The sequence below is a fragment of the Monodon monoceros genome, unplaced genomic scaffold (genome assembly GCF_005190385.1).
Source record: "Monodon monoceros isolate NGI ecotype Baffin Bay Population unplaced genomic scaffold, NGI_Narwhal_1 Super_Scaffold_12, whole genome shotgun sequence".
NCBI classification, from domain to species: domain Eukaryota; kingdom Metazoa; phylum Chordata; class Mammalia; order Artiodactyla; family Monodontidae; genus Monodon; species Monodon monoceros.
The window spans coordinates 162,708,506-162,722,439 of record NW_021703768.1 but is presented as its reverse complement, the minus strand read 5'-3'; the positions used below and the strand labels follow the sequence as shown (position 1 = coordinate 162,722,439).

General features: G+C 58.9%; 1 protein-coding gene across 3 annotated transcripts; it reads left to right on the top strand.

Annotated features, from left to right (window-relative positions):
* The first annotated feature begins 49 nt into the window (after window positions 1-49).
* Window positions 50-13,855, top strand: RAVER1 (ribonucleoprotein, PTB binding 1). Of its 3 annotated transcripts, XM_029217347.1 has the most exons (14): window positions 68-302; window positions 1,865-1,931; window positions 3,521-3,990; window positions 7,726-7,917; window positions 8,037-8,166; window positions 8,502-8,596; window positions 9,411-9,498; window positions 9,842-10,053; window positions 10,149-10,242; window positions 10,318-10,442; window positions 11,223-11,297; window positions 11,762-11,902; window positions 12,290-12,373; window positions 12,461-13,855. In XM_029217347.1, the coding sequence occupies exons 1-14, from the start codon at window positions 84-86 to the stop codon at window positions 12,605-12,607; spliced, it is 2,139 nt and encodes a 712-aa protein (XP_029073180.1). In that variant the 5' UTR covers window positions 68-83; the 3' UTR covers window positions 12,608-13,855. The 3 variants fall into 3 exon arrangements, 2 of the variants coding, with proteins under 2 accessions (XP_029073179.1, XP_029073180.1); XM_029217346.1 differs by having other exon boundaries at window positions 50-302; window positions 10,149-10,442; XR_003792723.1 differs by having other exon boundaries at window positions 69-302; window positions 10,149-10,442; window positions 11,762-12,195; window positions 12,461-12,572.
* The last annotated feature ends 79 nt before the right edge of the window (window positions 13,856-13,934 follow it).

Genomic DNA, 13,934 nt, shown 5'->3' with positions numbered 1-13,934 from the left:
CCAATCGACGGACGCGCCCTCGTTGCCGCTCTATGCCGCTCCGCCTCGGCTCGCTGGTCCCAGAAGGCGCCGGGTTTCCCAAGATGGCGGCCGACGTGTCCGTTACTCACCGGCCCCCGCTGAGCCCGGAGGCTGGGGCCGAGGTTGAAGCTGGTGATGTCGCGGAGCGCCGGGCGCCCGAAGAAGAACTGCCGCCGCTAGATCCAGAGGAGATCCGGAAACGCCTGGAACACACCGAGCGCCAGTTCCGTAACCGCCGCAAGATACTGATCCGGGGCCTCCCGGGGGACGTGACCAACCAGGTGTGGGGGGGGGGGGGCCCTGTGGGAGCGTGGCGGGAAATACCACCGTGCGCGTGCGCGGGGGGAACCGGGCGACACCAACGCTCTGGCGGGGGGCGTAGGCTGAGTCCAAGCGCGGGATCCACGCGGGGTCGGGAGAGACCAAGAGCGGGATGTGGGGGGTCGGAGATGGAGGGTGAAACCAACTTGATTGAGGGGACGTTGTTAGGGGCGACCACAGGCTTGGACGAAACCAAGTGATTGAAGGGGGCGGGGAATGGAAGGGGGCGGGCAGCTTTGGCCACGTTGGGGGATTGTGAATGGGCAGCCAGATTGGGACTGTGGAAACCGGGACGCCAGTTTCTTCCTGCTCTACCATGGAGTGGTGGGACCTCATATCCATAAGTTTCATGGTTGACTAGACTATGCCTTTTCCTAGCAAGCGTTTATTAATTCCTTTTAGAGGTAGATCCGGAAGTTATAGCAGCTTCTGGGGTCTTTTTTCCCCAAAAGCCTCGGGATTAATTTGGAAAAATGGAGTCTCCTCCTGTCCCCATGCCACAGACCTGCAGAAAAGGGGGGGGGTGTTGTTCCACGTAGCCCCCCCTTGGCTGATCTGGCCAAGGGTGCTCTTCTGTTGGGGCCAAATGGGGCAGGACTTCCCAGTGCTCTTTGAACCCAGGAAGATTGCATCTGGTCTGCCCTGCCCATCAGCGATGGAATGGGTTCTTTGTTCCTGCTGTGGAGAATCTCTGGTCTCTGGCCCACCAACACACCTGCCATTGGCTCTCTCTGCCCATGGGTGGTCACATGGCTGGTGGGGCCCTAGGAGTGTTGGGAGGAGTGTGACTTGGGGACAGACCTGGGGCAGGCGCCCCTAAGCATAGTCTGGTTTGTTTCTAGAGTCAGCCATCCTCCTAGTGCCCACCATCTCTCAGCTGGGAACACGCTGTCTCTCCTGCAGGGTGCACAGTGTGTCTGGCACAAGCAGGCCCCAGAGCCTCGCCTCCATAGCTGGCTTGCAAGAAGGCAGCCCTGCCAGTAGGAGGGAATGGGGAGGCACGTGAAGCCACACAATGTGGACTTATTAAGTACACAGGGTCCCCAGTCAGGTACCCATGGGTGGCATTCCCACTGCTGCCCTGACCAACTGCATGACCTGTGACAATTTTCTTCACCTTCCTGAGCCTCAGTTTCCACATGTACAAAATGGATTTGTTAATACTTGATTTGCAAGGTTGTTGGAAAGAGTCAGTCTTGAAAGCCGAGGTTCAGATGGGTTAAACAACTTCCCTGTGGGTGTACGCAGAGCTGGGACTTGAACTCAGACACACCTGACTCTCTAATAAGAGTGTGTTTTGTTGGTGAAAAACATGGGATCTGCAGCTAACCTCTGAATCCCCGCTCTGCCAGGTATGGCCTCAATGGCCTTGGGCAAGTAGATGCTCTGAGACTCAGTTTCCTCCTTTGTAAAATGGGAATGGTAATTGACCTGCCCTCACAGCTGGTCCACGTGAAGGTGGCACTGGGTTGCTCCCTTCAGCCTTCGGTGATTCCCTGTCCTTTGGCTTCTGTCTCCACAGGAGGTGCACGACCTGCTCGGCGACTATGAGCTCAAGTATTGCTTTGTGGACAAATACAAAGGGACAGGTTTGTGGGACTGTGGGGTGGGCTAGGGGCAGGGGATGACAGCCCCTGAAGCTGGGAGAATCTTGGCCCAGTGTCTCATGAACTTCAGGCCCAACATTCAGCAGTGATGGAGGGGATGTGGACCAGAAGGAAGCCAAGAGAATGGAGGGGCACCAGTTGTTCTGGAGGACTTGCAGGAGAAGACCAGACAGGCGTGGGTGACTGGCCGGCCGGGGGGATGGCTTGGGAATGGGTACCCAGTGCCCAGGTATCTGCTGGGTAGCCTGGAAGAGGAAAATCAAGGATGCCCCACGATGGGCGCCCAAGATGAGGGACAGATTGGGGCAACAGTCTGTCCTGCGCTGGACCTAGGGTACATCTCTGCCGAAATGGCAGCCTCCCTCTGGCCTCTCTGCCTCCACGATTTTACTCCCCTGCTTGCCTTCCCCCAGACCGCCAGCTCTGATCTGACTGCAAATCTGATCATACCTGGTCCTAACCCTGATCATTCTTCTCTCTTCTCAAAACCTGTCTGAGGCTCCTCCTGATACTACCTTGCAAGGATGTGCCTCAGCCTCATTGTCTCCTCAGGTGCCTAAGGTTCCAGGCTGTTCCCTCTGCCACTGTTCTTAGCTGTCTCCTCTTCCATCCAGCTGGCGTCAGGCAGCTCCTCACAATGCCCTGAGCGCACCCCCCCCCCCGCCCCATCATAGCACCGACCACCCTAGGCTGTCGCTGCCAGCCCACTCACCTGCCTCCTGCACGTGGTGGTCAGTTCTGTGAGAGCGGGGACAGGTCTTGTTAGCCTTGGCCCACTACATGGGAGGCTCTCTGTGGGTGTCTGTGCCCACAAGGCATTGGGCCAGGTGTTAAACCAGCCAGGGCCTTTGCCTGTGAACTATAGCATGGTTGAGAAGGAATTGAGGACTGGTGAGCCCTCGAGACCTAGCTGGTGGGCTGGAGTAGTGCTTAAGATCTTGGGCCCTGGAGGCAAATGGACCCGGGTTCTAGTCCTGGTCTGTCCTCACTCTATGGCCATAGGCAAGTGATTTACCCTCCTCAGCTTTGGTTTTCTCACCAGCAAATTGGACATGACTTGTTGGAGTTGGCTGTGAAGCCAAACGTATTAAAACACCTGAAAAACTGTGGGTGCTTGGGAGCCGGCCTGCCTGGGTTCAAGTCCAGGCACTTGGGCAGGGCACTGCTCTGGGCCCATTTCATTGCTGGAAAATTAGTGTTTGTGAGGAGTAAGTTATTCCCGTTTGACAGACGAGGAAATAGACCTCAAAGCCACTCAGGGGCTAGAGTTGAAACCCAGGCTCCAGTGACCACATGCTTAACCACTACCCTGTGTGTCACCCGAGTTACACATGTAGTTCTTAGGATGGGGCCAGGCTCCCAGTAGGTGAGCGTCACCGTGGGTTGCAAGGAGGTGCTGGCTATTGTTGCTGAAGGCTGGCGACTGTTCCATTCAGCTGGTGCCTGCGATGTCCTGGCTGTTTGGTGTTCTGAGGTCACATGTGGTTTGGAGGGAGGTCGGTGCGGGTGACCATGGGGTGGAGGGGCAGGCCCTCGGGGGCCCCACTGACCCACACTCCCTCCCGCCGCAGCTTTCGTGACCCTACTGAACGGGGAGCAGGCCGAGGCCGCCATCAGCGCCTTCCACCAGACCCGCCTGCGGGAGCGCGAGCTGTCGGTGCAGCTGCAGCCCACGGACGCCCTGCTGTGCGTGGCCAACCTGCCCCCCAGCCTCACGCAGCAGCAGTTCGAGGAGCTGGTGCGGCCCTTTGGCAGCCTGGAGCGCTGCTTCCTGGTCTACAGCGAGCGCACCGGCCACTCCAAGGGCTATGGCTTCGCCGAGTACATGAAGAAGGACTCGGCCGCCCGCGCCAAGTCGGACCTGCTGGGCAAGCCGCTGGGCCCACGCACCCTCTACGTGCACTGGACAGACGCCGGGCAGCTGACGCCCTCCCTGCTCCACTCCCGCTGCCTCTGTGTCGACCGCCTGCCGCCCGGCTTCAGTGATGTGGATGCCCTGCGCCAGGCGCTCTCGGCCGTCCACACACCCACCTTCTGCCAGGTGAGCCCTGTGCCCAGTGCGGGGATCTCGGGGAGCAGATGCGAAGCCCAGAGCACCTCAGAGGGGCTCTTTGAGTCACCTGCTCTCTCCAGTCTCCTGGGTCCCATTTCAGTAAGGCAGCAGCGATGCCACTTTGAAGGGGCTTCTTGTTAGAAAGGCCACATGGTGCAGTGCGTGACAGCCCACCGAGGAGCCAGGTGGCTGGGCTTCGGATCCCCGCACACCCTCTGGCGACTTGCTTAACCTCCCCACTGTAAAATGTAGGCGAGGCTACCTTTGTTAAAAAAAAAAAAAAAAAAAAAAGTGGCTGTGAGGCCTGCTCACCCTGTGTTCACATCCACTTCTGCGCTCACGCCTCCTGGGTCCCAGGCCCCGGGCCCAGCATCAAGGAGGCTACTCTGGAGGAGCCCACAGTCCATTTAAGCCTTGAGGTCAGGAAGTTGGACGTGGCCAGATCCCAGCCCTGCTCTGTGGCAAGTCACTCACTCTCTGAGTCTTGGTTTCCCTCCTCTATAAGAAGGGGTTCAATACTCATGCACTGGTTTAGCAAAACAATCCCTGGTTCATTCTGGTCTCACTTTTTGGGCCCTTCTGTGAGGGTGTCTAGCCCTGTGACAGGCGCGGTGGGGCGAGAATAGGCCAGACCCAGCTCTCGGAGAGCTTCCAGGTGGTCGTGCCCACAGACCCCCAGGGTGGACATTCCTTCAGCACTCACTGGGCTTACCTGCAACCCCTCCATCCTGTAACAGCCTGGAGAGGCAGGTGTCATCCGCTTCTTCAGGTGGGGACACTGAGGCATGGAGAGGTCAGTTGACATGCCCCAGGACATACAGCCAGGGTGTGGCAGAGCCAGCATTGGAACCCCAGGCCACCCTGGAGGAGGCTGGTACTGGGCTCACAGCTCTGTGGCCTTGGGTGGTGGTGCTGGGGAATTGGCGTTGGTAGGAGCCCCTCTCTTTGCTCACTGCTGCCTCTGCCGTGCACTTACTGTGTGCCAGGCCCTGGATGGGACTCAGGACACAGATGACATATACATATAGCTTAGCAGCCACCTCTTCTCGTGTGGAGATTGTAGGGCTGTGGCCAACTACAGGTTCTCTCTCTGGGCCTTGCTTTCCCCATCTCAAAATGGGTCTGGCCGTGCTCTGTGACTAGGTTATTGCAAACGGCTACTCACGCATTCCTCCACTTAGGCATTCACCAGATGTCTGTTGAGCACCTGCTGAGTCCCAGGCCTTGAGGAGACCACCTCCGAGGAGCCCAGTCATGCTGGGCATCCTGGTTGAACGGAGGTTGGGCTTGGGAGTCAGGCAGGTTGAGGTGTGAGCCTCGGTCCCCCTATTTAGGAACCTTGTGGCCTTGATTGCTCTTTGACCCCTTTCTCTATTTGTCTGATGAGACGAGCGTGACTGTGAGAAGAAGCACATCCAGGCCTTGGTGCCGGGCCTGGCCAGAGGTGAAGGTGAAGTGCTCTCTAGAGGTGGGCTGAAGGCCCGAGCCTGCTCTGCCTGGGCACTCAGAGTGGGCGCTGGGCCCACGCCCACAGCCTCCCCGCCCCTGCTGAGCACACTGTTGAATCCCCACTGCTACCCTGCCAGGTGGGTCTAGTGGCTGAGCCCATCTTACAGATGAGGAAACTGAGGGCCATGGACGGGCACATGCAGTGGCTTCCGCAGGCTGGCCTGCCAGTAAGCGGTGGGCTGGGAGCCAAGATCAGGCAGCTGACCCTGGGGCCCCCGCTCTCAACTGGGTGCCCCCGCCTCCCACAACGGGAGTTTGCTGCCCATGTGGTGAGTGTTTTATTTTTGACATAATCAAGAGGAGATCGTGAAGGAAAGCCCACAGCAACCCAGTCCAGTTCACTTTGCCAATTATCCACAGGCCAATTGACATATCTTTTTTTATATGTATATATAATTTTTATTTATGTATTTACTGCCGTGCGGCATGTGGGATCCTAGTTCCCTGACCAGGGATCGAATCCATGTCCCCTGGAGAGGAAGCACAGAGCTGCAACTGCTGGACCACAGGGAAGTCCCTGTGTATCTTAATTGCTTCGTTTTATTGCAGAGTTGCTTAAAAATGTTTGAATGCTATGGATGTGTATAAAGCAGGTGTCCCAAGACCCTGGGGTGTTATAAAAAGCCTTTTCAACTTGATTCATTTTTATGAATGGGCAGTCCAGGCCCATTTCGAAATTTAGCATGTCCACAAGGGCCCTGCAGTGAAGACTCCCTCCTGGCTCTGCAGGGTCTTTTCCTACAACCCCTTCTCAGAGCAGTTTGTGTGTGTCCTTCCAGTGAGATTTTATTATGCATTTCAAATGGATATGTATATATGTTCCTGCACTTCCCTTTTCTTGACTCAAATATTGCCATGTCTGCATTGGTTTGACTTTATCTTGGGCGTCTTTCCATGTTCAGAAATGAGAGCTTTCTCATTTCTCCTGTAGCTGCGCCATATTCCATTTTATGGACTCTGTGCTATGTCCTACTGGCGGGCAGTGCGTTGCCCCAAACCACACTGCAGTCATCCGTGCGGCATTCTGGACCCAAGAGGAACAGCACTGGTTCTCAGGACAGCCATTGCCGCGCCAAGGCGCCCAGTCCTGTTGAGGGCTTCTGCCTGGCCTTGTCTGACCCCAGCTCCAGCTCTGTGGCCTGGGCAAGGGACTGCCCCTCTCTGAGCCTCAGTTACTTCACCTGCAAAGTGGGAGTGCTGAAACAGCGCCTGTGGCACCTGGCCCAAGGGCGCGCAGGGCCCAGCTGAGTGCTCTCACAGTATCTGCTCGCCCTGGGACAGCCCCGGCCCACAATTCCAGCGCCTACAACACCCTGAAAACCAAGAGTTTTGTTCCGAGTTGGGCAGGCTCACTGGGCAGCAAAGCCTGAGTTGAACTGACGTGGGGTCGTCTGTGGCCTTTGTCTTTGCATCTTGCTGCCGGGCTATTCACAAGCTTGATTTCCAGGGCGCCTCAGAACCCACTGCGGGTGACTGATACATAATACAGGGTGTGTGCGGCACCCTCCTTTCTCATCTCCCAAACAGCCTCAATCCTGGAACATATCTGGCCCCAGGGTCTGGAGAGGGGGCTGTGGGCCGGAAGTATCAAATGACTGCGTCAAGGGGGATGAAGGGGCCTCTCTGGCCTGCTCATGACCACATCCCTGTTCTCGCCACTCACTGGCTGTGTGACTCCACCCTCCAGCCCAGCACCACCAGCCTCAAACCCAAGCTTGGTGGCCACCTGCCTCACCACCAGGCTGTGTGCCCTTCCCAGCCCCACCTGCATCCTCGGCCTGAGGTCTGTGGCAGGGCTGCACTTCCGAGCCACCTGCTTCTTCTGCTGGCCCCTCCTCTTTGAGCCCTGCAGCATGTGCTCGGGAATCCCAGGCAAAGTCCCAAAGTGGCACTGGAGCAAGGCCTGGGGGAGTTGACCCATATGGAGTGGGTCGTGGCTCTGCCCTCCCACCAACAGTATGACCTTGGGCACGCTGACCTCTCTGAGCCTCAGTTGCCCCCTCTGAAAAATGGGCAGAATGTAGCATCCTGGGGCCATTCAGAAGATTCGATGAGCTAACGCTGAAACCAGGCACAGGACAGTGCAGGGCCCCGAGTCCATCCTCTCTGGGGGTCACTGTCATCAGGATCCTCATCTGGTCACCGTTGTCACTTCACATGATGGTGGTCACTGCCACCCAGGTGCTTATGACTGCCTCTGCCCCCATCCCCCAGCTGGCGTACGGCCAGGACGGGCAGCTGAAGGGCTTCGCCGTGCTGGAGTACGAGACAGCGGAGATGGCGGAAGAGGCACAGCAGCGGGCAGACGGCCTGGCCCTGGGGGGCAGCCACCTGCGCGTCTCCTTCTGCGCCCCTGGGCCCCCTGGCCGCAGCATGCTGGCTGCGCTCATTGCTGCCCAGGCCACGGTGAGCGTGTGCCAGAGGGAGGGTGCCCCAGAGGGTGGAGATGGGGGAGCCAGGGGACCAGGCGGGCACCCTCTGTGGCCAGGCAGGACCCTGAGCTGCTCCTCTGTTCCTTTCTGCAGGCCCTCAATCGGGGCAAAGGGCTCCTGCCCGAGCCCAGCATCCTGCAGCTGCTCAGCAACCTGGGGCCCTCCGCTTCCCTCCAGCTGCTGCTCAACCCCCTGCTCCACGGCGGCGCGGGTGGCAAGCAGGGTAAGGCAAGCAGGGGCCAAGCGCGCTCAGAACCGGGCACCTCCCGCAACCATTCCCACCCGAGCTTCCAGTGACATGAGCCCATGCGCAGGGGCTGGGATGAGAGTGATGCTGTCCCGAGGGAGCTGGTGCCCTCAGCCCCTTGCAGGGGAGGCAGGGTGGTGGAGGGAGGGACCGTCCCCTCCTAGGGGGACTCATCTCCCAGGCCCTTTTCTTTGGTTGTCGTTGCCCTCTGGCAGCTTCAGTTTCCTGCTCTCCACAGGCCTGGGGCTGTGTTTAATTGATGGGGGGGTTCCACCTGGGGCCCACCTCCCATTTTCTGGGTCTCCCCGTAGGCCTCCTGGGCGCACCCCCGGCCATGCCGCTGCTCAACGGGCCCGCCCTGTCCACAGCGCTGCTGCAGCTCGCCCTGCAGACCCAGAGTCAGAAGGTAACGGCCGGCCGTGGGCCACGGGCTCCCTCCTCACTCACATCCCGCAGCCCCTCGTCATTCCGTTTCCAACACCACTTGTACCCACCAGTGGGTGGTTCACCATCAGTGGGGCTGTGGACCATCAGACTGGGGCCCTGGGGCCCATTATGGGGCCCGGCCTGTCGCAGGTGCTCAGGACTCAGGAAGTGATTCAGTCAAAGCTGAGGCTGCACAGGGGAGTAGAGGGGCCTCTCATCCCCACCCCCTCAACACACACACACTCTCTCTCTCTCTCTCTCTCTCTCTCACTGCCCTGTGTGGTTTGATTCACTGGGGCCAAGTCAGTGGTGCAGATGTGTCTGATGGTAACTGACAGAAGGTAAGGTTGTGTGTGGGCTTGGGCCGTGTGTGGCTAAGAGTGACTGAATCCACATGTGGCTGTCACACGCCATGTGCCTGAAGTCGACGTGGTGTTGTGCATGTTAAGACGCTGTGCTTCCGTGATAATCAGCAAGCGGGCTGGGTGTGAGATGGTGGGTGCCAAAGAAGGACTGTCACAGTGTAGATATCTCACAGGAATTGACAGTGTGGGTGACAGGCTCTGATCCGCTGCATATGGTCCGTGTTCCCTGGGTCTCCCCAGCACCTCGGGCAGGCCCTGGCATGCAGGAGGCCTCGGTCACCATCGGCTGGGTGGGTGATGGCCAGGCTATCACAGACATTGGGAGACACCCGGTGTGTCTGCCTGTGATTGGCTGTGGGCTGGAGTCTCGGTGTGCTGGGCATTGTGACCCACTGCCCTCGTCTCCAGCTGATTGTGCTCTGTCCCTAGAAACCCGGGATCCTGGGAGACTCTCCCCTAGGCACCCTCCAGTCTGGGGCCCAGCCGGCCAGCCCCCTCCTCGGGGAGCTGTCTGCAGGTAATGCAGACCCTGCTCCTTCCCATCTCTGTGGGCCCCACCCCACTTCCCCTTCCTGGGCCCCTTTCCTCACTGGGCGTGGTAAATTCCCAGCTGTGCAGCTTTGGGCAAGTGACCTAACCCCTCTGGGTCTCAGTGTCCTCGCCTGTCGGTTGAGTGCGTGGGTGTGCACCTCCCTGGGGAGCCATGAACATCTGGGAGTTGATGCACTTTGAGGGCCCTGCTCAGTGTCCAGCACATAGTTGCCCCCCGGCTGCTAGCCCTGGTCCAAGCGGAGGCTGTAGGGCCCTGGGAGGAGGTGGCCTGTGTGGTCGGGCTGCTGACACCCTCCTCCTGTCTGTAGGAGGGGGCCTGCCCCCGGAGCTGCCGCCCCGGCGAGGGAAGCCACCACCCCTGCTGCCGCCACTGCTTGGCCCCTCTGGGGGTGACCGGGAACCCATGGGCCTGGGTCCCCCAGCACCCCAACTCACTCCACCCCCTGCTCCTGTGGGGCTTCGAGGCACTGGTCTCAGAGGCCTGCAGAAGGACAGTGGGCCTTTGCCAACGCCCACTGGGGTAAGGCCCTGCCTGCACCCAGCACCATTCCAGCCCCCTGCCTTGCGAGGGCCCCCCTGCCAGGGGCCCTCGTGAACCCGGCCCTCCTGCCACAGGTCTCGCTGCTGGGGGAGCCTCCCAAGGACTTCCGGATCCCCCTGAATCCCTACCTGAACCTACACAGCCTGCTCCCAGCCAGCAATCTGGCGGGTAAGGAGGCCCGGGGCTGGGGAGGCGCTGGGAGAAGCCGCCGCCCAGCTGAGGGCCCCCTGCCTAACCCCCCAGCCCCTGGAGGTGGTGGCAGCAGCAAAGCTTTCCAGCTCAAGTCCCGCCTGCTCAGCCCCCTCACCAGCGCCCGCCTGCCCGCCGATCCAGGGCTGCCCGACAGCTATGGCTTCGACTACCCCTCAGTAAGTACCTGGCCGCCCTGGGGGCAGCCCTCCCAAAGGCCGGCTGCTGTGGCCCTTTGTCCCTTGGGAGCAAGTCACTCTCCAAACTGACATTTCTCTAGTACTGATTGTGACAGGCCAAGCGTTAGGGAGACAGCGGGGAACGTGCTGGACACAGTCCCTGCCCTTAAGTCTCTCGTCTGTTTGTCTCTGCGCATCATCAAACCCTGCTTCCTGTCAGTCAGTTTTTCTCTCCCGAGAGGCCTGCAGCCACACCTCTGCTTCTCCTTAGAGACAGGGCTCAGCCTCCGCTCTGTCTCTCTGTCCTTCTCCCCCTCCTCCCCTCTGTGATTCATGTCTCTGTCCCTGGAGAGCTGCTCTTTCTATGATTCCGACTTCCTCTAGGCCCGACGTTGTAGGCTGGCCACCTGTGTTGTGTTTGGCCCACAGTGGGTTTTTTAAAAAATAACCGAAATAAATGCCAGTGCCAACATAAAAAAAATCACAGGAGTTCACACAACCTGGATGCCCTGCTTGCCTTGAGAACTCCAAAGCCCTGGCTCCATTGGGGCCACACACTCTCACAGCCCTCTGGGGTCCAGGTACAGTCACCCCCCTGGGACTGGGTACCTATTCTGTCTCATTGCCCCACCCTGCTGGCTGAGTTTGCCCCTATACACTAGAGTTTGCCCTCTCCTGGAGGGGGCTGACTTCCCCGGTGACAGCTGTGCCGTGGAATTGAATCAAGGGTGAGGTTGGTTACAGACCCCAACCCAACGTGCTTCTCCCACTTTCATTCAGGATGTGGGACCTCGGCGGCTCTTCTCCCACCCACGGGAGCCAACCCTCGGGCCTCATGGACTCAGCCGACACAAAGTAAGAGCTGCCCTGTCCACCCTACCTCCTGGGTGTATCAGTTAGCTTTTGCTGCATAACAAGCAATTCCACCACTTTGTGACTTAGAACAGCAAATATTTTATTATTTTCTCACCATTCTGTGGGGTGGTGGGTGGGCAGTTCTTTGCAGTCACCTGGCAGTTCAGCTGGGGCTCAGCAGTCCATGGTGGCTTCCTTCATATAACTGGCAGTCAGTAGGCTGGGGAAGAGCCTCGGCTATAGTGATTTATCTGCTCCACATGGAGCTCATCCTCCAGCAGGCCCCCCTGTGCTCATGCATGTGGTTCCCTGGAGGAGGGTTCCCCAGAGGAGGAAGGGAGGGCAGGCCCCTCTGCTGGCATTGTCACACCACTGTCGTATTGTCCAAAGCCCAGAGTTGTTTGGGGGACAGAAGGGGTGATACTGCAATGATCTGTCTTACTCAGCCAGCCCCCTTTCTGCAGATGTCCCCCCCGCCCAGTGGCTTTGGCGAGCGGGGTGGCGGAGGTGGCAGTGGGCCCCTCTCCCACTTCTATTCGGGCTCACCCACTTCCTACTTCACCAGCGGCCTGCAGGCTGGCCTCAAGCAGAGCCACCTTAACAAGGTGAGGAGCCTCCCTGACTGAGCACAGGTCCCCAGGGACAGCCAGGATGCACGGGGCCCTGTGACCTTCAGCCCCAAGGCCAGGGTGGTGGCAGGGGTCAGTTTTGCTCAGGGCCGAGCTGAAACAAGCCATTCTCCCTGAGCCTGTGTGTCTTGTACCCAGTATTGCCCAGGCTTCTTGGCCTCTTACTTCCTCCCCCGGCAGTCCAGGGTGTGGGTGGTATAGCCTCAATCCACAGATGAAGAAACTGAGGCCCAGAGAGATGAAGTAATCTGACCCCAGTCTCACAGCTAGTAAGTGGCAGCAGCAAGATTTGAACCTGAAACCCTTGCCTCTGCTCTGGGGGCTGCTTGCTTTCCCATCCCACATCTCTCCCATTTCTCCCAGGCGGTCGGCTCCTCCCCACTGGGCTCTGGAGAAGGGCTCCTGGGCCTCGGCCCTGGGCCCAATGGCCACAGCCACTTGCTGAAGGTACGGGCGAGGGGTGGGGACACTTGGCTGGGGAGTGGTGGCCCCTGGGTGGCCCCTGACCCGCCACCCCTTCCCCTCTGTCTCCAGACCCCACTGGGTGGCCAGAAACGCAGCTTCGCCCACCTGCTGCCCTCACCCGAGCCTAGCCCAGAAGGCAGCTATGTGGGCCAGCACTCCCAGGGCCTTGGAGGCCACTACGCAGATTCCTACCTGAAGCGCAAGAGGATTTTCTAAGGGGCCAGTGCTGGAGATGCTCAAGGGCCTGCACCAAATCGCTTTTGGGTTTTCTGGTGTTTTGTCTTGTGTTATTTTTCTTTTTTTTCTTTTTTTCCTTTCGGTAATAGAAAAATTTCTGAAAGACTTTGCTGACCAACCAGCAGGAGCCCAAGGAATGTAGGGGCGTCTGGGAGCCACTCTGCACCTCTGGCCTGCTCCCAGTGTGGAAACCCTGCAGCCTTAAGAGGGAGAGGCCATGGCCTGCTCTCTCTCCCCACCCCTGTGTCCGCCTGTGTTCGTCTCTCTGGGAGTTCTCTCCTGCCTCGTCGCTCCTGTATCTTGGCCTTTCGAGTGCCTTGGAGGTTCCCCTGACCTCCCGTGAGGATCAGAGACTGTCCCCCTTTTTTAACTTTGACAGCTGACTTTGGTTTCCTTTTCTAATTTTTATTATTTTTTAAACAATCCAGGACGACCCCCAGCTCTGATTCCTTCAAGGCCCAGCGTGTCTGGGCCTCCATTCCACACTTTTCGGTTTGAGATGGCTCAGCCCTTTTTTCTGTTTCCCACAACTGCTGCAGGCATGGCTGTCTCCTGCCCCTGCCTGCCCTCTCTGAGCTGTACTCCAGGTCCGGGTCCCCCGCCCCCTACCGCAGCCCCCTCGCCTTCTGATGCCTTAAAAGCCAGGCTCCAGGCCCCAGGCCCCGCTGGCCAGAGCCTCTCAGATGCTGAGCTCCGGAAGCTTGACTCAGGACCAAATGGCTCTGGCCTGGGGATTGGGCCCCTCTACCCGCGGTCCCCCATCGTGGGGACAGTAGAAGGCCAAAGCCTTGGTCTTGGCAAACCAGTCCCACCAGCCCTTCTGCTCAGGCTTAGGTGCAGGGATGGGCTTTCTCTGCCAGCTTAAATTGGTCCCCCTGCTGTCCGTCTGTCAGGCATTGTGCATCTCACTGAGCCTCTGCTGTCTCCTCCATGTTGAAGATGAGCTCTGCCTCTTCATCCCCAGGCTAGATCACCCGGAGCTGGCCTCCCTTTGGCCCAGTGCTAGAAAATTCAACAACATGCCAATAAGCTCTGCCCCTGCCCACCATAAGGACATGTCAGCCTGAGGTGACCCTGGGCCCTGGTCCTGGCCGGCTGGGCCACCAGCTTCCCTCCCCTGACTCTGGGGGTCCACATCCACTCCGGGCCGGGGGGGTGTCCTCTCCCCAGTCTTCTCACACAGACCTTTGCTGAATTAAAGTTTGTAAGTAAATTGTTTTAAAGAAAGCAGACCTGTCTGGTTCTTGGGATAACAATGGGCCTGGTGGGAGGTCCGGGAAAGCCCTGCAGGTCTTGGTGCAGCCGA

Coding starts and splice junctions, on each gene's coding strand:
- RAVER1 (XM_029217346.1), top strand. CDS start 84: ATGGCGGCCGACGTGTCCGTTACTCACCGGCCCCCGCTGAGCCCGGAG. Junction 1,932..3,520: donor GGACAAATACAAAGGGACAG/GTTTGTGGGACT, acceptor CTCCCGCCGCAG/CTTTCGTGACCCTACTGAAC. Junction 11,298..11,761: donor ATGGACTCAGCCGACACAAA/GTAAGAGCTGCC, acceptor CCCTTTCTGCAG/ATGTCCCCCCCGCCCAGTGG.